This window comes from Podarcis pityusensis (assembly GCF_964106645.2).
Source record: "Podarcis pityusensis genome assembly, chromosome: 7".
Taxonomy (NCBI): domain Eukaryota; kingdom Metazoa; phylum Chordata; class Lepidosauria; order Squamata; family Lacertidae; genus Podarcis; species Podarcis pityusensis.
This window is the reverse complement of record NC_138031.1, coordinates 31,431,840-31,456,908: the sequence shown is the minus strand read 5'-3', so window position 1 is coordinate 31,456,908 and position 25,069 is coordinate 31,431,840. Positions and strand designations below refer to the sequence as shown.

Below are 25,069 nucleotides of genomic sequence, written 5' to 3'. Positions count from 1 at the left end.
TGCAGGAGTAATAGTATGATGGGCCTTCTTCAAATTTACTGAAATGAGAGATTACAGAACTCAAACATCCTGAAGTTCATATTTGGTAGCATTCTTCCATGTTATCCATTGAAGTTATTTATTTTCCTTGTAGCTAGTTAAAGAAACATCACATTGATTATTTGCTTATAGACAAAATATTCCACACTAACAAAAAATAATCTTGGATTGGTTTGTGTGTTTGTCTTTGACAGATCTGGTATAATTGTTATCTGATAAAATCCCCAAAGAAACCTTTTTCATATACCTTTATTATATTTCTTCTGGCATACATTTCCCAAAGGATGCAATGAGAAATGGATTCCCTTCTCTGCATACCATCAAGTTCACAGTCTGTTATATAGAAAGCAGTGTTAGCTTCCTTACCTGATGAATACACAGGGTGTGTTTTGAAAAAGACAGGGATGCTTTCTTAGGGAAGTGCACTAGGAGAGGTTGATCTGCTATTCACAGACACACATGGCTGGGCAAACAGCAAATATAGCCTAATAGTTGTTCAGGAGGAAGGCTGCAGGTATTCTATTGTCAATAGCCAGGAGAAAACGTGTTACATTGGACAAGCCTGAACAGTGTATGAAGGAAGATTCACACTTGCTCAGTTGCAATGCCTGCAAGAGGCATGGTTCAAGTATCCTGAGGCAGCGCAAAATTATAGCATACTTTGAATACACAACCTTTATGTGCTTTCATCAAGTGCTGTATCGTCTGGCTTTGGCCTAGGTCCAACTAAGGGATAGGTATTTTTAAAGCACCGTTTTGAGGTCCCAACTCTTTCCTTGCTTCAGGCTAGGACTACAGCCTGCAGGGTACCCTGAAGGGATCTGGTTTGAAAAGTGTCTTGCCTCATCTACCACTCTGGGTCCTCAGAAGACAAGGCAACCTAAACTTTAAAGCTTAGCGTGTAGTCTTGCCATTTGAGGCACCTTAGACATATATTTATTTCCTTAGCTCAAAGTGTAAGTAATGTGATAGTGATCTGACACAGTTCTGCCTACACACACACACACACACACACACACACACGTTCTGACACCAAAGAAGGCTCTAATGAAGATAGTTGACAGCTTAAAAAGCATGCACTCATATTTTGGGTACAAGCAAGATTGCTAAAATTTTAGTCATAAAATATTTAGCAACCAGTAAAGCATTTCTGTGCCATTGCTTTTCAAATCAAATCTGTACTGATTTCCCCCTAATTTGTATGCTATTTTTAAACTGTTTGCTTCACTCATAATTCTGCCTTTCAAGTGAAATTGTGAGGCAGAAAAGCAGCTAAAGTAGTTCCCCATTTTTAAGTATATAAGAAGTATTTTGCTAGATCAGACCAAAGCCCAGAATTTTTTCTCGAGTGTCAGGTTCCCTTGGTCCTGCATTCCATCTCCATCTCACCCCAAGAAAATGGCAAGGCATGTCAAGCAAGGCATGACAGGGATAGCTAAGCTTCTGTTAGATTATACAGCAACTGTATAATCATAGAAATGTAGAGTTGGAAGGGACCATGAGTGTCATCTAGTCCAACCCCTCCAGTGCGGGAATCTTTTTCCCAACATGGGGCCTGAACCCACAACCCTGAGATTAAGAGCCTCATGCTCTACCGACTGAGCTATATCCCCTGTGTAAATAAATTCTGCTTTGTTCATTGTTTTGTTTTTCCTTTACCTAAACTTAATTTTATTGGACAAGTCCAGATTTTAGTATTTTTAAACAAAAAGTATTGTCTCTATTCTGTTCATGTTATTCAAAATTGTGTAACCATCTATCTCATTTCCTTTAGTAGCCTTTTTTTCTGAACCAAAAATGACTGAAGTTTCTGAATGAGCCTTAAAGGTGTTCTATCACCAACACCCAATGAATTCAGATGATATTTTCCTCCAAGCTTTTGTACCGAAGACTGATAAAAGTAATTTATTTAGCTACCCCCCCCAAAAAAAAATTCTCTGACTTCATTTAGCCATTCTTATTTACCTTTTTGTCTAATGGTCTCACAATTTATGCTTCTACATAGAAATTTATTCTTCATATTGCACCTTTGCTTGGCTTATTTCAAATTTGTATATGGTTTCCTTGTTTTCTTCATTTGGGTAAAGATAGGCTGAAATCCATAGTGTGTAACACAAAAGTTTTTATAAACTAGCCCATCATGCTACCTGAGCAAGACTATGCTGTGCACTAAAAATGGAAGCCCTAGAACAAAATTTCAAAACAACCCTATACAGTTTCTGCACAAACAGGGAGTTAGACTGGAGGACCTTTGAGGTACCTTTCAAATGTATGATTTTGTGTAGCCAATTTGGTTCAGATGTGAAGCTGAAATGCATATTAAACTTTTAACAACTTAAAACATTCAGCTGCAGGTGATACAGGAAAAGATATTACAGGTAAATATATATTTTCGCACTAGTTCTGGTTTTCAGCATTTTTTCTTGTGTTGATTTAATAAAGATTAGCTCTTAATTGGATGATATTTTGCTATAATATTTTATTGCTGTCAAGGGTTGGCAGTGGTAAGCAAATTAACACATATAATGTGCTAAAAATCCTTTGTCTTCTTTCAGTCTACAAGTGACAGCACTGAACCACTTGATGCCTTGTAATTCAGTGGTTTCCTATTGCAGTGTCTCTTTGAAGTTCCTTTGCTCTGGGATGGCCACCCTGAGCTCACTTACAGATTGCTCTGGGTGGCTGAAATGTTTTCCCATTGGCATTTTTAATATTGAAATTTCTAGTGTCAGATTTGCGTTCATTTAATCTTTTGTGTATAAACTACTCTTTTTCTGCTGTGTAGAACACAGAGGGATATTGCTAGCAGATGATGGTATACATCACATTGTGGAAGATGAGCAGGTGAATTAACCCCTGATGTTGTGGATGACATTTCTATGTAATTACAGTGTTTTAGGTAAACTGCTTAGAGACTTTTGTTGATTAAGTGATAGATAGATCCTGTTGCCAGAATAGACACAGGAACAGCGTAGACATCTGGGTCTGCCACAAGGACAGGCCTGTTTCCATATTTCTGTTGTATGACCTGTTCTGAATGGTGTGTAGCTGTTTCAGATTGGAAGGCTGTTTGTAGTAAGTCATGCCTACTCCCCAAGACATGTGAGAGGGAAGTGTAATTGCCTAGGGTGGGCAATAGTAAATTATTAAATTGTAAGTCTGTTTCCAAGGACCATCATATTTTGGTGACAGTGCCATGTGTAAGAAGAGCAGCATGACAGTTAAGCTCCCCATTACAGTAGAAATCAGGATGAGAGAGGCAAATGAAAGATGCTTAAAATGTGTGTACAGATATTTTAAGACAAATGGATGTTACATCTTCTTCACTTAGTTGCACTTTGTCAGTTTAACATTTTAGAAGTCAAACATGTTCATCACCCATTTGGAGTGGAATTCATTTCCTGTCGTTGTTTATCCATCCACTATTAATCACTTTCTCCCTCTCTTCCCTGGCATAGACTCATTACTTTTCAGTGCTTACTTGCCCATCTTAATTTAGTTGTTTATATTCTCAGACCATCTTGCCCCAAATTACTGACCGGAGCAAGATGGTGTGAGCTTATTAACTCCAATCTTGATGGAACTCCACCAACTACCGATTAGTGTCCAGGCTCAGTTCAAAGTTTTTAGCCATAAGGCCTTACATGGCTCAAGACCCCAGTACCTCCAGAACAGCTTCTCCTCGTATGACCCAACCCAGACACATCATTCATTATCGGAGACTTTTCTCCATGTGTCCTCTCCAAGGGAGGTGCAGAGTAGGCAACATGAGAACAGGCCTTTGCGGTAGTGGCTCTTCACTTACAGAATGCACTCTCCAGAGCAGCATACCTGGTGCTGTCTGCTTTTATGTGCCAGGCAAAAACATTTAATTTATCTTGGCCTTTGATCCTTAATTTGGAGGGTAACTGGTTATCTCTGTGGACTTTTAAATGAGGTGGGTAAGACTTGTTCCTGTTAGATGCCTATTTTTAGATGTGCAGTTTAGGTCTTATTGTATTCTTGCTTTTATACTTGGTTTCATGTTTCCTGTTATTTCTATTTTTATTCTATAAATGGTTTTAAGGCAGTTCAGTGTTAAAAGTGACATAGTAACAGCAACATTTAAGGAAGAGAGGGCATATATTAGCCATCACCAGCTTGTAACCCAATAAGGCAAACACAGGCCAACAGATGTATATGACCCCCAGGAGTTCCGTGTAACCCGCCCAAGGGGTATGTGATACCATTCACATAACAAAAACTACCATAGATATATCAGAATTTTCAGAAGTACGGGTCCATAGCTTGGCTTTTGAAAAACAAAGGTCCACAGTACTTAGCTAATTGGGAACCACTGTTTTAGTGGATTGCTTATTTAGTAACCTACCAAGCTCTGGAAACAAAGTATTACTTATCTGTCATTGTCAGCAAACTGAATAAGGTGGTGAAAATAATATATGGGTTGAATAGTTCGTCAGGCAAGAACAAGGGAAAGAGTAACTTGTCTGGCCTGAAGGTTTACAGAGGACCTGTTGTTCATCATTTGAAAAACAAATTGTAGAACTGTAATAATCAAAAAATTGTAATAATCAAAATTCAATTTGATTTTTATATGATTTTTATATGTTTTTGTTACTATTAGACCAGACCAATAAAATAAAGTAGAATGAAATCTAGACTCACTGAGTGGATAGAGGCTTACATGTTGAGCAAACCAGCACATTTACAATTATACATTGTGTAATCTTGAATTCTGTTGTAGTTGCTTGATGGACAGCATGAAACAGAAGAATATCTTCCTGAATCCATAGGCCTTAGTAGATGGAGTGGAAATGGGGATCTTCTGTTGTGTTGTTCCTTTTAGTTGTTTTTATTTTATTTATTTTATGAGTTAAATTTATATACCATTCTTCATCCATCGATTCATAGAAATCAGATATGGGGGAAATAAGGAGGAAAGTGATAGAATTTTCTGTACAGTAAGGGTAGGTTGAATTGAAAAGAATGAGGATGAACAACAGGTGGGGATGGTTAGAACAGGAGTAATCTGTTAGGACTGTTACACAACAGAGTAGGGATTCTTTGAGAAAGGGGTTTGCTTCTCATGTTGTGCAGATGTTGAGCAATAAAAAAAAATGAGGCTATAATAGCCAGCTGTCAAAATCTGCTGCTTTCATTTCAGAAAAAGAAGCTTTGGAATTTCTCAGTTTTAGTTAGTTTGGCTGCCTGACCCTTTTACTGTCAAATTGGCTAAAGACTGCTTAATTCTTTAAAAAAAAGTGATTCAGAAGTCTAATTGTTTCCACAATCTTTTTTATTGTCACCCTTGCTTCCCAAACAAGCATAAAAATGGGCTTGATTCTGCTTCTTGCTCAACCTGATTAGACCACAAGACTCATAGGGAAAGGCAAGAAATGCCTCCCTGGTACCAATCTAAAAGCTCCTCTCAGGTTTGATTGGGTGAGGGAAACTGTATTTCCCCTATCCAGTTGAGTTGGTGGTAAGTGTGTGAAATATTCCTGCGTCCTGTAACTACTATTAGCAGGAGGGCAGGAATATTGCTTCTTGATAATAGTGGTAGCTGGGTGATTCAGTTTTGGGCTAATGAGCAGATTTTTGCTCACTTCACATTGTTGCCCTCAACAGTAGCTCTTTAATTTCTCCATAGTAATAAGTAGCAACCATTCACTTATGTGTAAAATATAAAATAAATTTTTGCAGCATTGGTTGGGAACTAAATCTGTCCATTGAGCTCCTAGGATCTGAAATTAAAAGCATGGTTTGTCACCTCTTGTGTCCAAGATTCCAGATCAATTACTGAGCATGTTCACAGAGTTCTGTATGTGCTATCACCTCCAGCACACATATATTCACTGCTATAAGGATACTACACCTGGGAGGCTAATATAACATTATCTTTAATCATGTATTGCTGGGATGTTTAAACATTGTGATGGAACATGGGTCTTCAGCTTTTAAAAACTTCAGTTTAGAGATTCTTAAAAGTATTTCCAGAGAAGTAGATGTGTTAGTCTGTGGCAGCCAAAACTGTATTGTGGCACCTTAAAGACGAGAGCATGTTTTTAATGGCACAAACTTTCATGGATTAGAGCCTGCTTCATCGGATAAGTGAAGTGTTGTTCTAAGTGGCACACAACTGTTGGTGGCCATTTATTATTAAATTTATATGTCGAGGATGGCAAGTGATAAAACAATAACATCTTAAAACATCTTTTAAACAGTTCTAATACAGATGAGGACTGGGCGATGGGTGGGTGTAAGAGAGATTGTCAAAAATGAGATCGGAGGGAAAGGATCTTCAAAAAGTTTAGCTCCTTCATGTGGGGATTTAATCAGAATATTGGGTTTTATCACACTACAGGATGTTTGTTTGCTATCACCTACACTTCTTCATGAATCGGCACCCCTCCCTCCCTCCCTCCCTCCCTCCCTCCCTCCCTCTCTCTCGTGTGTGTGTGTTTGTGTGTACACACACACACTTGCACCTTACAATATCAGAAGCTGCCATATATCTGGAGAACTGTACTCTAGTAAATAAACGCTTAGGTCATAATAGGTTTGGCATAAGCTATAAGGCACCTTATGGTTAAAATAATTTGAGGATGTTATTCTGGGGTACAATCCAGTCTTTCAATATGCAAGCAGGTGTTTTATTCTCAAGGACCTTTCCTAATGATGTTGTTGGTTCAAGACAATCTCTTCCTTTCTTCCTTCAGGCCTGGCATCTGTAGTAATAGTCATTAAATAATTGACACTAATTTACTGTCCAGCTTTTCTTATTAAGAAAGTCTTTTTTCAGAAAGAGTTGATGTAGCAAGCCAGGAAGTCCCTGATTTGTATCTCACCTTGGCCATTCTCACTGTGGCCGTAGACATCCCACTATTATTATTATTATTACTTTATCTTCAGCCTGTCCAATGGCAACATGGGGGCAATAGTACTGATTACTATCTAGAGTTGTTGTAAACATTATTGAGGTAAAATATAGGAAGAGCTTTGAACATTGAAGGACTTCTAAACCGACACATTTAATATTGTAGGCCATTACAGATATCACAAGGGTGTACTATCCCACTTAGTGGTGTTAGGAGGATCCATCTGTGCCCATATACTCCAGACCGTATGAAACGTCTGAAGAGTAGGCACAGAAGCTTACCCCACAGGGCGATGAACAGCCAACGCCCCCAGATGACACCCTATCCATGGAGGCTACACAGTGACAGTGATGGAGCTGCATTAAAGCAAAGAAGTGGTGTTGCAGCCCCTTTTCTGTTGACCAAGGTCTCCGTTTTGCAAGACTTACTCAGAGGAAACAGGTAGGCACTGAGTAATGACTCAGATCAGGCCCTGCTGATCCAGAAGCAGCCAGCTCCACTATAAAATCCTTTAGTTGCTACCTGAGCATCTTGGGAACAACAGGTCCTTGTGGAAGATTCTTTGCCAACCGTTGCAACTCAGATCCTGCCATCCAAGTTCTGTTAGGCAGCTTCCCTGCAGGTTCAGGCTTCCTGGCCAAATCTCTGCTCTTGCCACCTTGATTGTGTAGACTAGTTCTCCATCTGGTCTATGTTTACTGCCATTTGTATCCTCCCCCACCACTCGTGGTGGCAGAAATGGGCAAGTATCTTTAAGACAGGGTCCTCTGTAACTTGGAAGTATAGTATTACATGGAAAGAACTTGTTGTTTAGTCGTTTAGTCATGTCCGACTCTTCATGACCCCATGGACCAGAGCACGCCAGAGTCCATGGGACTCTCAAGAGTCTCCTCCAGCCCCTTCATGGATCACTGCCTTGCCATGGTGAAGGGGCTTGAATAACTCAGAGAAGCTATGAGCTATGCCGTGCAGGGACACCCAAAATGGACAGGTCATAGTGGAGAGTTTTGACCAAACATGATCCATCTGGAGCAGGAACCGGCAAGCCACTCCAGTATCCCTGCCAAGAAAACTCCATGGGCAAAGACAACAGGCATATAAAAGTTATGATGCTGGAAAGAACTGGTCTCTGAAATATGCATTTCCCATGTATTAATTGTGTAAACATAATTAATAAGGACATGTATATTTCAGTTGGTAATTTTTGTTTTGCCCAGTTTTAATGATAAGCATTCCAAACTGTGCAGCTTTTAATACTGTGCGTACTTCAAAACAGGTTTCAGGGGGGGGAAGGCTGACAGTGGTTAAACTTGGACTTGACTTCAAAGGCATTTAAGTATTTAGATAAAACAAAACCAGGTGAGAATAAAATATCATGTTGCAATGGTGAGTGTTATGTTAGCTATTGAAATATGACTGAATTCCATGTTCTACTTATTTTCAAAGCTTACATATGTAAGCGTATATAGGTAGAACTCTTGTAAATTTAAAACAGACCACAAGGACTTGTCCATATCTAAACACACTCATAGATCTTTTAGGAGCTATAGTGGTGTGAACTCATACATGCACACTTCCCCCAGATATCTTTGTTGATTAAAATACGACATTACGATCGAACAATACACTTTGAAGCAATAAGTACAAGTTGTTGAAGTGCTGATGCTATGAACGGTCTGATGTTACTTTTTGTTTTGGAAATTCCTTAAGAATTATAGGAATTAGTCTATATTTTTACTTCTCAGCATCTTAATATGCTTGTATGTGTGACTGCTACATTTTTCTGCAGTTCATTAAAGACATTTGCAACAGTGTAACACTGCAAGAAATCAGCAGCCCTTTGCCACTTTTTTGAAGACAGTAAAAGCAGCTCCACTGTCATTTCTGTCTCTGAAATAGGTTTCCGAAAGGAAAGCCAGACATATTTCTGATATGAATGCCAAATATTTTTCTTAATGTGTCTGCCATTGAAAAGCCAAGACAACCAATTTAAATAGTGCATAATAATGATATTAATTTTTATGGTGTGTATAAGTTACATTTGATTAGTTTTTTGCATGATTAAAATTTGCAAAGCTTTTATGGCCCCCGGGAGCCTACCTGTAATAAACAGCTCTCACCTTCGAAACCATAAAACAGGCTTGCAGTACTTGAACATTAGATCTAATTGCCTTGCTACATCAAAGGAAGTACCAGAGGACTGAGAAAAATCACAGAAGGGAGGAGGGGTAGAGGGCAGTTTCACCTCCAAAGGTTATGTGTTTGTGGCTTGGTGGAGCCCTGTAAAGTTATGGCCTAAAAACTGCTGTTTGCGATTAAGTTGATGGAGGAAAGTCTACCCCACAATCTCTCCCTGCTGCTGACACAGAGTCTTTGTTCACATTTAGATTTCTCAAACTGTTGCCAGGGTCAGGCAGAGGTCAGACACCATGATGATGTATAGGAGAACATGTCTGGGAATTTCTCTCATACTTAAAACACATACCAGAAAAAGAGCACCCTGCAAAAATTGTCTGATGAGACCCAGATGATGATACTTTGGCTATTCTTTTAGTACCTTCATGATTTTCTCTTTGCCCATCTCCCTCTCTCTCCCTCTCCCTCTCTCTCTGTTTTATTAATGATTACCATGACAGCCTTTACAATTTTATGCCCCCTCAAGATAAGGACACTCAGTATCACTCTGACACTTCATTTTCCTGCCCAAAGGGAATGGACTGGTAAATCTAGGAGGAGGAGAAAATAACGTCCATTCCAGAGCTCGAGTCAAAATGAAAATGCCAGAGGCTGTATTAGCCCATAGGTTCTGACTAGATGCATGGTGTGAGTGTGTGTGTGCCTGTGTACTTGGCATTAATACAACCCAATCTAGTCATGATCACAGGCTTACAGCATCCCAAACTGTGCTCCCCCATCACCCTTAACAAATATAGTCTTGCTTCCTACTGTGACCAGGGAGCCTACAGTGTTTGATTAGTAATACCACTGAGAGAGGGAAAGAAGAAGAAGAAAGCATGCTAAGGCAGTGAGAATTGTTTATTCCATTTGTGCTGGTCATTCTGCATCAACATTTTTTTTAAAAAAATGAGGATTGCCTCCGCCCTTTCAAATACAGTTGAATGAAGTAGTCATTGATATCTAATTTGCTAGCATTTCTTTGTATACACAAACAAAATCAATGCAAAACATTCAGATCCTTTTAAAATTAAAAGTTGTAGTAAACATTTTTTTAAAAAATGAAATGTGTTTTTTTAAGAGTTAGGCATTGCTGATTCCAATTGTTTATCCGTGCATGCAGCTCCACTGCAGAGTTGGCAAGTAAGGCACTAAGTAGCAATTTTTCTGTGCTCAGCTGCTCCATATGACAGGGGATATTTCATTCTGCTGTCAGAATGTTATTAATAAAACATGGGGTGCGGAAGGGGCCACGATTTCCCCTTTCAATCACTATAGCATTTACAATGAAAATTTTATGCAGTGTGTAATTTTCAGTTAATGCTTGACACTTAAAATGTCGGTAGCTGCATTTTGTACGGTTCCTGAAGGGTTAATTGTATCATGTTCCCTGCGTAAAAGCTCTGCTTATCAAAAGTGAATAGAGGAGTGTATGCAAATGTATGTCTGTGACCTTTTGCCTTTCCAGGGTTAATTTATATGGTCATTAAAGATTTTATGAAATTGAGCAGCCTGGTGTTTTGAATCCCATTTTACCTTCCCCTCCTAATTTGTATAATTCCTACCTGAACTGCAAAATATGACTTTCTTTCTTTTTTTGTTTGTATTGCAATGAAAACAGCATGCTGTGCTGTAGGGAGTTGCAAGTCTGGTTATCTGGTATTACTCAGATTTCTAAAATTCATTAAAATGTGACATCAGCACAGTCAGAGACAAATGATCACAAGATGAAAAGGAACAGTAGGCCTTTCACGGATTAGTGCTACATGGCCCCAGCATAGAAGCTAACTGCATAAACAGATTAATCCACTAGTAGCAGCATAGCTAAGATTTACAGAATAATTAAATTGGGTTGAGTTACTGTGAAGATTTTCATGTAATCTAGCTGGTGTGAACATGTAAGTGAGGTGTGGGTATTGCTGCTTCCTTAGAAGTAATATACCAAGTTGTGTCATTTACCTTGAATGGCTCCTCCTGGAGATGAAAACTGAGAGTTCTCAATGTTTAGATTCAACACAGCACTTACGTATTGCAATTAGCAGGATGTACAGATTCTAATAGGATATATTTTACTTTTGAAAGCTTTTCTTTGCTTTCAGATAAATTGCTGCATGTGCCTTCTTTGTTCAGACCCGACTTGTGTTTACGTTTATGTTTGTATTGAGACAAATCACTTACAACCAGTGAATAGCAAATATGAAACATCTGATTTGTCACACTAGCTAGCGCTGTGTGTTCTGATAACGAAATGTTTGCAATTTCTGGACTGAATCTGAAATTTTGCAAATGATTAATCATTAATACCGGATCTCTTTTAAGGTGCTATTCTTTTCACTTATTCCTTTCTGAGATAAATATATAAATTTAGTGCAGATCTAATTAAAGAACATGTTTACAATTAATGTTGAATGGTCCCTAAGTTAGCTTCTTTTAATTTTTTGTGCTCATTCGCAGAAGAACAAGTTGAAGATGCAGAAGGGTCTGCTAAAAGCTCATCAGTGTCTGTTGCTGATGATAAAGACACGTGTGAGAAAGAGAGAAATAATAGTGAAGGCAAAAAAGCTAGTAAAGACTCTGGTAAGATGCTAGAATTTTGTCACTCTTTAAAAACTCTTATTAAATAGTCTTTCATTTAAAACCGTCTGGACATTCCTGTTATTATCTACTGCATGTGTATTTTGCATGTGATTTCTATCAGTAGCCTTCCATTGACCTATTTTTAATCATAACCATCTGACAGGATAGATGCGGATAAGTTGAAGAATATTACAGGACGACTAGTGAGATTATTTTTTAATCAAATCAGTTTGTGTGCTTGTAATTTTTTAAGCGCCTTTCATTAATCTTAGCTGTACTTGTGCTTCCTCTGATGGCATATTAATTTTTCATAAGTGTAGGATTAGATACCACTTGAAAATTTTTCCTGCTTTCAAATTTTGTTTGCCTTGCAGCCCTAAGAATGTAGGAAAGCTTCTTCTCCCACCCCAGCTCCTGTTCTTGATATATGATCACTTAGATTCAGGAATCTTCCTTCTTCCTGGGCATTTATCTAGTATTTAATTGGGGGGAGGGGGAATACAGAAAATCCAGTGAAAAAGTTTACAGATGATTCAGCCTAAGAAAGAGGAAATATCATTGAAAACGGATTATGAGTTGGGTAATATTGATCTCTGGGAATATACAAAGCCCAGTAATGAAAGCTACTGTCTTTGAAAACAAAACTCTTATGTCATGACATTTACTTGTGCACAAACAAACCCAAGGCCAGCATCTGGCATGGATACACAAGGCTTTTTCTGTGTTTGATTTGGCAAATATGTGACTTCATCCATGCTTTTTATGTATGAGATGGAAATCTATGGTCACAATGAATATTACATTGGCTACTTCTGCTGCACGCTATTCCTAGTTACATTATGCTGGATTCATTGAAGCAGAAGAAGTGCTGAAACAGGTTGAAGCCTATTAGTTTCAGGTAGTCATATATCTTTCCCTTGTATTCCAATGACAGCAGCATATAAAAGTGCTTGTATTCACCATAAAGACGTTTAGTTATACAGAAAATACCATTTTACATGCAAGTTTAGTAAAAACTGAATTGGCCGATATTTCTTAAGGTATTCCTAAAATATTGTTTAAAACATAGTGAAGATACTGATGGGTCTTTATGCCATATTTATTTAAGGAATAAATCTCATCTTGCATTTGGTTTTCAAAATGTTATTGCCAATCTCTATTACCATTGAGAAGCCTACATTACACTGAGTTTATTTAGCTTTTGAAATCCAGGGACTGAAGAAGACCTGTCTATAGCGACTCTATGTTTGTAGGCTTCTTTTTAAGTAGGCTTATCCCTTGCTTGAAATACATTCTCTGAGAGAGGTAATGGACAGAAGAACTTTCTGCTCAGGCTCATTACTAAGTCCACACGGAAGAGTCATGGAAAAAATAGGCTAAGCCACTTGTGAAACATTTTCTATGTGCTTCATCAAAAAAGCATTGTAATATCTTTCAGAGATCGTATGCACCTAGTTTATCTACTGTAAAGACCTCAGAACTTAGAATAAGCCATGACGTTAATGGGCTAATAGGCAAAAATGGGGGTTGTCAGTAGAAAGAGTGTGGGGAAATTTCTAAGATTCCGTGAGAATTATACTTTTGGATGGACCAGGTTTAATTTGGACCAACCAATGTTCGAGTGTTTGCTGAAGAACGGCAACCAAAAAACTGTGTAAGATAGTTTTAGCTTGAAAATCGTTCGTATTTCAAATTCTCAATCTCACCTTTTGAATTCTTTGATAGACCTCTCTAATCTAATTCTGCATTATCAGGCATTCATTCAAAAGGCTTAATTCCCACCACAGCTAACTACTATGCATAATGACCACATAACTGCTTATGTATAATTGAATGTTAATTTAGGCTTTCTTCTCCTGAATTAAGTGTTGGAAATCTTGCCAAAGAAGTCCCAGGAAAACCAATATGTTAATCACAGCTTTAACAAGTTAGACAGAAAAATACTATCACCACTCTTTAGCATCAAATCTATTAGAAAAGGAAGGATTAACATGTTTAGTGCCCAAACAGTTCTGTAAACTGTTGTTCTGCCTTGCCTTCCTTATCTCAAACTGAGGCTTTCAAATGGAGACTTGGCAATAATCAAGCTATGTTTGCTGAATATTCATTCAGAAGGCAAGAGCCTCCTAATGCCTCATTTATATTGTCATTTAAATCTAGTGCCACTTTAGATTAATTATAATCCAAATTACATCTCAACGTAGTGTAAGAATTAATACGGAATTTACCCAGATTAATACATTTGCATTGAAAATGTAATATGTTTCTGACATGGCTAAGGGGAACACTGTTTAACAAAGTAGTAAACACAGGAAGCAATGGAAATTCACCTTCATTATTGTAATAAAAGTTATCATTTAATTCTACTCTAATTAGAAATACTACTGTACTAGCTTTTATAATTTTAGAATTATTTTGGATTTGACTAATATGTCAGAAGTTCTAAATTATACATTTTAAATCAAATTCAGTATAAATAATGAACCAGCATGCTTATAGGGTTTTTTAGTCCTTTTTTTATTTGTGCACACAATGTACTGAATTTCCACACTTATTAACATAACCTTTTTCATAGCTTTTTTTAAAAAAATGTTGCGAATCCCTACCTCTGACTATTCTACTTTTACAGCGCTCCCTCATACACGTTCACTCATAAAACCCACTGTATTAAGTAGAACTTGTACTTTGCTAGGCATGCATAGGACTGCAGCCTTAAATGCTTATTTTTAATTCAGTGCTGCCTTGGACTTAAAAGCATCAGTTTTCTGTTTCAGTACTTGTGCAAAAATGTAGAAAAGTTTGATAAGTAGTCATATTAGACATAGGATGAGAAATAATTTGTCATAGAAAAATAGGTAACAGGGATGATCTTACACGAGCATTGTGTTCCATATGAGACCTACTTCATATATTAAACCCTCATGTGAGCATGGACCAGGCACTGCAGCATAATATTCTGGTCACCTCAAGAATCAATCAATGACATGGAATTTGCTCATCCCAGTGCTGCACAGTTTTGGTAACAACCGATGTTCATGTGACACATTCTTCACTACGGAACTAAATCACAGTGGCAGCATTCTCACATGAAACGAAACCAAATCTCTTGGCTCAGTGACAAACAACTTGCACCTGCAGATAGCCCCTTTCCAGATACTTTTCTTCACCTTTCACATGTGGCAAACTTAACCAGGATTCAGGAATTAACCATACATTTCCATAATGTGTGAACCCTGGCTTAAAAAATAAATCCAAATTGTTAAGACAGCTTTACACCATATCCCGGCTTGTTTTGGAGCCTTAATCATAGTGCTGAATCCTGGTTTCTTTTCTCACATATTAGATGGGTGGGGCAAAGTGGCAGGAAAGGAAATGCAAGCAAGTGCACATCATTTGTGCATATGGTGGCTTTTTGAGCCATAATTTTTGACTTAAACATAAATCGGGCATAGTCACATTAAGCCGAATACTAGCATTTATGCCCCACAATGTTAATTAAACATGATAACATGGAGGCATTTTGGGTAGCTTCCACATGTGGAACATAAAGCAGACATAAGTGTTTGATACACAGTAATTTAGATCTATGCAAATAGCCACCAGCAGTTGTCTTATCAACTGTCTTTAAGATGCAGAGGTGATATACATGTAGAAAACCCTTATTTATACTTCTCCAAATCTCCTTATTAAATAATGCATTCTCAGTTCAATGAACGGTACAAGTGTCACATAAATCAGACCATACCCCTTTAAACTGCTGCTGTTTTGGCAACAGCTAGTTGTGCAAAGGTTTAACTTTGGCTCACTCCCTTCACAGGAAACTTGTTAAAATACCAAATTCACCACACAGAGAACATACTAGACCTAGTCTGTGTACTGCATTGGTTCTAAGGGATATAGATTAAGAGGCAGAGCATTCCAGTGACCCCAGCTAAAATACAGTTAATTTGTTCTCTGTTTTATATCTGTTTTTACGCATTTTTGTTTGGATATGAAGTGTTGCTAATATTATGCATCTAACTTCTAACATTTGAGAAATGAAATGGCAACAGCTATTTTTTTCTAGCTGAAAGTACTTGCTCCTGCCACTCTTTCCAGACACAGATGCCCCTGTCTCTTGCTCCATGATAAAAAAAAATAGAGCTAGCACTTTCAATCAGGTATAGAAATATTTGTTATTTATCTAGGGGATTTCCTCCCCACCCCCTTTCTAATTTTAACAGGGGCTTAATGGAAGACAGGGCTTACCTGCCTTTAGTTCTGGAAATTTAATTTGCAGAGCTCAAACCTCAGACATTTGAAATAATAATTTTGAAATGGTTTTCCTGCATCACTGAATAGTCATAACAAATCTGGAATGTGGGCAAAAAGTTTCCATGGCTGAGTGTATCATATTCATAGCACAGGTACTGGTACCTCTCATATGAGAACGTCAGTACTGATCTAAATTTATCTTGCTAAGGTGCTGAAACCTTGAAAGAACACTAGTGTGTTCTTGTGCAGTACTGTGCTAGAAAAGCTTATCTTCTTTTTCTTAGATTTAATTCTTAACTTAAGTAATTTTTATTACCAATACACATGTCAAAAATGGAACTAAAGATTTGTTTCCTGATGCATGTATTATGATGAAACATGTACTGATGGGCCATCTACTATGGGAATCACCCTGTAGAAGTAAACACTTATCAATTTAGCTATATAGAAGGAAACAAACTGTGGGTAAACAATAGTATGAATGAATATCAGTTCTAAAAGTAGTACAGTGGTACCTTGGTTTATGACCATAATCCGTTCCGGAGGTCCATTTGTTAACCAAAACAGGTTGTAACCCAAGGCGCGCTTTCGCCAATGGGGCCTCCCAAAAAGAATTGTTCGTAATCCCAAAGAAATGGGTTGTAAACCAAAAAAAAAGTTGCAAACTGGGACACACACTTCTGCGTTTGACATGTTTGTAATCCAAAACGTATGCAAACCAAGACATATGCAAACCAAGGTACCACTGTAGTGTACTGGACATCCCAATGTGGTAGAGGTAGCAGGTCTATGCTTTGGTATACTGTATTTGTATTTGTGATCCCAGAAAAACAGGTGGAAAGTATTGCGAAGGATAAGATAACAAACAAGAATAAGATAACAAAGAATAACAAGTCTTGCTGAAGCTTCTGCAAGGGCAAGTCATGTCTCATAAACCTATTAGCTTTTTAATAATGTCAACAAGCATATAGATAGAAGTGATCCAGTTAACATAGTATACTTGGACTTCCAAAAAGCTTTTCACAAAGTAGAAAGTAGAATCCCCCAAGGATTGATAGTGGGACCTGTGCTTTTTAATGTGTTCATAAACAATTTAGAGTTAGCGGTGAGCAGTGAGGTGACCAGGTTTTCTGATGATACTATTGTTCTGGGTCATTAAAAGAATAAGTGATTTTGAAGAGTTCTAAAAGGATCTCGCCAAACTTCTTGAATGGGCAATAGAATGGCAGGTGCAATTCAAGGTAACAAGTATAAAGTGATGCATGTTGGGGCAAAATGTATTAATTTCACTTGTATGCTTTTGGAAGCTGAACTGGAGGTGACTGACCTAGAATGAAATATTGGAGCCATAACGGAAAGCTCAGTGAAGATGTCAACTCAGTGTGTGGCAGTTGTGAAAAAGGCAAATTCCATGCTAGGAATCATTAAAAAATAAATTGAAAATAAAACTCTTAATATAGTGCCATTATACTGTGTACAGTTCTGGTTGTCTCACTTTAAAAAGAATATTGTAGAGTTGTTAAAGTTTATGAAATTATGCATTGAGAAAGTGGATAGAGGAATTATTTTCTTTCTCTCTCATAACAATAGAACTTGTAGACATCCATTGAAGCTGAATATTGGAAGATTCATAACAAACGCTGCTTGGACGCGTGAAACCAACCACCTGTCTCCTTGATCCTTGCCCATCCTGGCTAATAAAAGCAAGCCGGGAAGGGCTGGGCGATGGGCTCTGCGGGGTGGTGAATGCTTCCATCTGTGTGGGAACATTCCCAGATCCGCTGAAAGAGGCGGTCATTAAACCGCTTCTTAAAAAACCATCTTTAGACCCTGCCAGTATGGCCAACTATCGCCCAGTCTCAAATCTTCCATTCTTGGGCAAGGTGATTGAGCAAGTGGTTGCTGAACAACTCCAGGCACGCCTGGAGGACGCGGACCATTTGGATCCCTTCCAATCGGGATTCAGGCCTCATCATGGGACTGAAACTGCCTTGGTCGCACTGGTTGATGATCTCCGGCGAGCTAGGGACAAAGGTGAGAGTTGTTTCCTAGTTCTGCTGGATCTCTCTCAGCGGCCTTTGATACAATTGACCATAACATCCTTCTGGACCGTCTAGAGGGGCTGGGAGCTGGGGGCACTGTTATACAGTGGTTTCGCTCCTTCCTCCTGGGCTGTGTTCAGAAAGTGGTGGTGGGGGATGAGTGTTCAGACCCCTGGGCCCTCACTTGTGGGGTGCCTCAGGGTTCCGTCCTCTCCCCCATGCTTTTTAACATCTATATGAAGCTGCTGGGAGAGATCATCAGGGGGTTTGGACTGGGTGTCCATCAATATGCAGATGATACCCAGCTCTACCTCTCTTTCAAATCAGAACCAGTGAAGGCGATGAAGGTCCTGTGTGAGTGCCTGGAGGCGGTTGGAGGATGGATGGCGGCTAATGGATTGAAGTTGAATCCTGACAAGACAGAAGTACTGTTTTGGGGGGACAGGGGGCGGGCTGGTGTGGAGGACTCCCTGGTCCTGAATGGGGTAACTGTGCCCCTGAAGGACCAGGTGCGCAGCCTGGGAGTCATTTTGGACTCACAGCTGTCCATGGAGGCTCAGGTCAATTCTGTATCCAGGGCAGCTGTCTACCAACTCCACCTGGTACGCAGGCTGAGACCCTACCTGCCCGCGGACTGTCTCGCCAGAGTGGTGCATGCTCTAGTTATCTCCCGCTTGGACTACTGCAATGCGCTCTACGTGGGGCTACCTTTGAAGGTGACTCAGAAACTACAACTAATCCAGAATGCGCGAGCCAGACTGGTGACTGGGAGCGGCCGCCGAGACCATATAACGCTGGTCTTGAAAGTCCTACATTGGCTCCCAGTACGTTTCCGAGCACAATTCAAAGTGCTGGTGTTGACCTTTAAAGCCCTAAACGGCCTCGGCCCAGTATACCTGAAGGAGCGTCTCCATCCCCATCGTTCTGCCCGGACGCTGGGGTCCAGCGCCGAGGGCCTTCTGGCTGTTCCCTCATTGCGAGAAGCAAAGCTACAGGGAACCAGGCAGAGGGTCTCCTCGGTAGTGGCGCCCGCCCTGTGGAACGCCCTCCCATCAGATGTCAAAGCGATAAACAACTACCTGACATTCAGAAGACATCTTAAGGCAGCCCTGTTCAGGGAAGTTTTTAATGTGTGATATTTTAGTGTTTTTTGGTTTCTATGGAAGCCGCCCAGAGTGGCTGGGGAAACCCAGCCAGATGGGCGGGGTACAAATAATAAATTATTATTATTATTATTATTATTATTATTATTATTATTAGAGGTAGTACTACTTCATGCAGCACATAGTAAAACTATGGATCTTGCTCCCACAAGAGGCCGTGATGACCACCAACTTAGATGGCTTTAAAAGAGGATTGGATAATTTCATGGGCTGTAAGGCTATTAATTGCTACTAACCATGATGTTTATGCTGTTGGAGGTGGCACAGTTTCTGAGTACAAGTGCCGTAAACCACAGTGGGAGTAGGGGAAGACTGTTCTTGTGCTCGGGTCCTGCTTGCAGGTTTCATAAAGGCATTTGGTTGGCCACTGTGATAACAGGACAGTGCATAGATGAGCCATTGGTCTGATTCAGCAGGCCCTTCTTATGACCTTATCAATACTGATGTAGATGTGGTGGTCATGGTGTTTCTGTTGGGGTATATGTACTTTATAGGTTTTCAGAATTTACAGGACAATGGGGAGTTAGAACATAGTATTCACATGATAACTAAGCATTTCATTTCGAAAAATATCTGCATTTTAATGCCTTATCAAATCCAGATTCAAAAATTTGAAAACATTTAAACACGGTGTCAAATCAAAGCAGCAACATCAATCAAGCTTCTTACAGATATGAACACCTAAGGTATAGGAATTGTTCATAGTACTGTTAATCTTGTGTCATGTGGTGGTTCAAGGGCATTGACACATTGAGTTTGCCAAATGTGTCTGTTTTGCAAATACAAATGATTTTGAGAATCCAGCATGAAGTTTTTTGTTCACATTGGCATGAAAGGAGAGTCTAGTAGTGAAAAATTTCCAAAATTACTTATCTTTCAATATTATATAAATTATCAGAACTAACTCTCAGTTGGTATAAATCATAGATTTGATTAACACTGTAGCTCTTGTTTTAGGGGGTACATTGACATGTCAACTCTGAGACATTTCTGAAAGAGTTTTTTTGTGCACATTTTTCCTACTTCCTCAAAGGCATTTTGTCATCAAACCAGATTTTCAGGCAAAATTCTCTGGGGGAAAATGTATAATGTGATATGCAGAAATTCAATGATGGCACTCTCTGACCCATATAGACTGCAACAATACATTTTATAATGTATTTTGTGTGTTTTTATCTTGTAATTTCATATTGTGAGCCGCCCTGAGATCTACGAATGGCAGGCAGTATACTAATTTAATAATAAACACCACAATATCAACAACATTGCTGCTGTCACAGTCCCAATATGCATCTCTTCAGTGTTGTGCAGCAGACCTATTCCACGTGGTTAGAAGTCTTTCTTATCATGGCCAGCAAGAAGAGCTGCTGGGACCTGTTTGCCAACTATTGCACAAATAAAATAACTTTCATGGTTTCTGACTTAGACACCACTTAGAATCAGAGATGGTTTTAACTTGAGGTCCATCTGGTAATTGAAACTTGTTCATCCAGAGGTTATGGACCAGGTTATTTGAAGGCCAACCACTAAATATGTTAATGGCTCTCTGATTGAGGCTGCTTGCAGCCTTGAAATATGCTGTGTTTCAGATCATTTGGGGGTGAGTTGTGGGGGTTTAGGCAAATAAATTTATATCTGAACAATCCTAACATCTCACATCCAGTATCAAACCTACCATTTTGGGTAAAGGTTTGAAGTATGTGGTGACATCTCTGGTCCAGGCTGATAGTAAGATCCTTTCCAATCAGGTTTTGGAACAGAAACTGCCTTGATTGCTCTTGGTGTTTGTCCTTGGCTAGAGTTTGTACTTGGCTGGAGGATTGGTTTATGTGGGGTGTGATGGTTGAATTTTCTGGAGGTGGCTCTGCTTATTCCCAAGAGGGACTCAATGTGGTGCTGGAAAACTGCTGTTTTACCCCATGGAACAGCGTTCCAGCTTCTTTCCCATGCTTTTTAACATCTGCACAAAATCCCTGAGATCAGTCATCTGGAGGTATAGGTTGAAGTGTCATCACTAGTCTGCTTGTTTTCATTTTCTAATCCCAGGGAGGAAGTGTTGCTAACAAACCAGTGCTAACAAACAAGTTGGTTCAGGAGAGACTAGGTAGACAAACAGAAACATATTCAGAATAATATAGAATTAAGTGGGCTAAATTCCTGGTAGAAGTGCTCCCTTGAAGTAATGGTTGTGCAACCCGGGGTACTTCTTAGTCTGTCACTTGAGTGGGCACTATGAGTGTATTTTACTAACTTCAGCTAATTCATCACCAGCCTTTCCTGGAGAAGGTGGATCTGGCTTGTCACTTCCACACAGAGTTAATATGCTTTCTATGGGCTGCCCTCAAACACAGTCTGGAAAATTCAGTTGATGTTGCCAGGCTGTTGTATGGCACTAAAAGATCAGACTGTATAGATCGATCTTCATCTGTATTGGATGCCCATTTGTTTCTGAGGTTGATGTTTAAGTGCTTGTATTGACTAGTATTGTATTAAATGGCTTATAACCGCATTGCCACAGAAAGTGTCTGCTATCATACAAAGGGTTGTAGCTCTGTAGTAGAGCACATGGTTTGAATGCAAAAGGTCCCAGATACAATTCCTGGCATCTGCAACAGAAGAAAACTCCTGTCTGAAACCCTAGTGGTCAGTGTGCACTAGGAATGGTTGCAAGCCTAATGAGACCAACAAGGCCATTTTGTCCAAGCCACATTCCACCTGCACAACAGTGATGTCATATATGATGTCCAATGCGAGCAGCTAAAAACATGGCTAGGCTGGGCCAAAATGGGCTTCTGAAGCCCTGCCAATCAGGTGATAGGCAGGGCTTCTAAAGTGCTGCACATCTGGCTTCTGAAGTGTGATTGGTGGGACTCCAAAGTGCATTCCAGGAATCTCTGCCTGAGGTTTATAAAGAGCCCTGCATGGTGCTTTGATTGTTGAGGCTTCAAAATGTGATGGGCATACCAGTTTTCCTATTGCTATGTTCCTAATTTGCCCAGACTGTGAGATCAGATAAGGTGATGTCAGGTAGGTAGAAAAAGAGAATCTACCTACCTTCCCAGAGCTAAGCTCTGCCTTTATCCATCTTTAGCTGGCTTTTAAGGTATGATCTCTTATCTGCTTGAATTTTTAGTTTGCTACTGTTGTCTTTTAAATGCTTTAATTGTTTTTATTTGCAGTTAAAGATTTTGAAATTGCAAAGGAGATAAATTTGGAATGCACATTAACACAGCAAAGTGAACCCTCCGCCCCCCAAAATATCTTAACATTAAAAGGGGAAGTCAGATATAAAGTGCACCTTTAAAACAGCACAATTAGGAAGAGACTAAAGATATTATCTTAAGTCTGCCAATCTTGCCTATGGTGGTTCATGGTGATGGCTGTGGGAGCTCAGTGACCTGGGTTTGCACTAAGAGGCAGTCAAGAGGCAGTCCTCTGGCCTCTTCATCAGCTTCTGTAGCTGGAGTCAGTTAGGGCCCCACCCTCCCAGGCTAGGTGGGAAAAGGCCTGCAAGTTAGGGAGCAGATCTTCCAGAATTCACAGCCAAGGTAGACACCAACTGGTGTAGCTTTCCAATGCATGGAGTAGATCTTCACCACCTTTTACAAAACCTTTTGGCTCCTTGTTTCTCATAAGTCTTTCCTTTTTTTTTAAAAAAAAGTCACTTAAAATGCCATCCTGTTGATTTATAGGAAGTGCAGGGGTGTGTTGCCACAAGTGAATCAGAAGTTATCATGCTTCTGTGTTTAATACAGTATTCCAATAATGCAAATATTTAGTATTTTGTTAATATGGCTTAAAGTTGGAATGACTGGGAAATCATATATTTTTGGTCTTAAAATAATGTAGTTCCTTAACGTCATAGGCAAGTTGCAAAATTAATTTTTAAAAAACCAAAGGCAAGGCCCTGGCTATTACTGTGCAATCTATTGTGTTCATGTTGATCAATCAGTCATTCTGTTAAAAATGTCAGAGAAGATACTTTTACCACCAATACTAGCGTGTTCCTAATTTTAGCAATAGGGATGAAATACAGGAATCAGTTCAATGCATTTATCATAAACTGCATTCATATATTTAAAAAGTACCTACACAAAAAATATATTTGGCCCTTTCATAATATGTCTTCTTAATTAGTACAGTGTTTTATATATTTTTTTCAAATGATGCCCCCATTTTTCAAAGGTAACTATATAGCCATTCTTGTCATCCTCTCAAGGTCCTGCTTTCCTGATATTTTCTACAAGTATTTTTTTAAGCTTTTGTTTCAGTAATTGCCATAAGCTTATTTTAAAATTAAAGCTAGGTTATTAGACAACAAGGCTCAATTTGTTCATTTATATGAACTCCATGTGGATTTTGAAAATCAAGATAAATCTTCATGCACAACATACAGTCAGATTACCCCTGGACAATATATTTATGTTGGGTCTGATAGCAATCAATGGTTTAGCTTCATTGCATTTCAAGATGTATTTGCACCCAGTTGTCCAGTGATAGTGTCCTCACCCTGGAAATAATTTAGTTGCAAATTGACTGGAAGATGGTGAAAATTGAAAGTTAAAATTAGAAATACTCATAATAAACAGCAGAAAAAAGGTCAGATGATGCCACGCTATGATGAGATTGGAATGGCTGGTAAATGAGGTTTTGTGTTTGTCGTGAGATGTATGTGACATGCCTACCCAATGCTGTTGTAATATCCAGCCTAGCAGAAGAGATTATCTGGCAAATTGACACTGGAAAGAATTTTCTTATGGACTGGGAAATTAGAATTGCACTCTTTTCTTTGATGTGTGCAATCCTCACTGTATTATGCAGCTAGCTCAGACTGAATATTAAATATATAATTTAATACATACTGTTAAAAATATCTTAAAATAATAATACTATTATTGCTTTTAAAAACATTGTAGAAACATTTAAACATCAGGTAAACATTCTGTGCAACAAAGAAGACTGATCTTTGTGTACAATTAATTTTTAGCTGTTCAATAACCTTTCTTTTTTCATAGGGGTTACTAAATTTGGTAATGTGGTGGCTTTATTTGAGTAACATAATAATTGTGCTCCTTCAATATTTTAAAGGGGGGGAAATAGTTAAATGCTTGCAGATTAAATGAAGAGCAAAGAATTGAAGGTGAAACTTGTTTCTCTTAATGTGGTATAAAATTTCAGACTGAGATACTAGAGAGAGCTAGTTATTGATTACTGTTTAGAGCAACATAAGGTTATCTAAACAAGAGAGAAGAGTACATTTTTAATGTATTTATAGAGTCTGCTCTGCTTCAGAGATAAGTGTGCTGTCACCTTTGTACCTGTTCCGTTTCAAAAATGGTTTAACTTTAATAAGGAGCCCTGCAATATTTAAAATTGCAATAAGACACCCTAAGGGGTTGCAGTCACAGTAAACCCAGCAATCTGTTAGCTATTTATAATGTATTTTTACGTGTTGTCTTGGAAGCAGGAATAAACACACCAGAGAAGGAACCAAAAGTAATTACTGCAGCAGGGGAACAACCACTACTTCCGGCTAAAGAAGAAGATGGTGCACCCAAAAAGTCCAAACTTTCTGAGGAAAATAAGTTTGGTCACGAACAGGTAAAGTGTATTGTTAGATCCTTACTGCCTTGTAGCATTGTTTTTCTTATGTCATAAATATTTTGGGGGTGAATTCCTATGTCATGCTAATTCATCAGGGGCTGTGTTGGCCCTGCCAACTCAGACCAGCTGGAAAATCTTGTCCCCCTAGTTCATCTTCCTGACCTTGTCAGTGTTGCAAAAAAATAAAAGGGCCCACATTTATCATAAGAAGCAAATCCTTATGTCAGAACTAGTTACCAAAGCACTATATATGCATGTTTGGATGCTTGGGAGACCTACAGAGGAAAATAATTAAAAATCCAGAATCCCAAAGAGAACATGTCCAAAACTTACCCCA

General features: G+C 38.9%; 1 protein-coding gene across 8 annotated transcripts in view; it reads left to right on the top strand.

Moving 5' to 3' along the window:
* The window catches only part of ZFHX4 (zinc finger homeobox 4), a 180,790-nt gene that overhangs the window by 134,589 nt on the left and 21,132 nt on the right, over positions 1-25,069 (top strand). For 5 of the 8 annotated variants that reach the window (XM_081013241.1, XM_081013236.1, XM_081013237.1 and 2 more), the window contains exons 5-6: positions 11,547-11,669; positions 24,593-24,729. In XM_081013241.1, coding sequence (XP_080869367.1) covers positions 11,547-11,669; positions 24,593-24,729 — 260 coding nt within the window. The remainder of the gene's footprint in view (positions 1-11,546; positions 11,670-24,592; positions 24,730-25,069) is intronic. The other 3 variants (XM_081013240.1, XM_081013243.1, XM_081013242.1) reach the window with 3 other exon arrangements.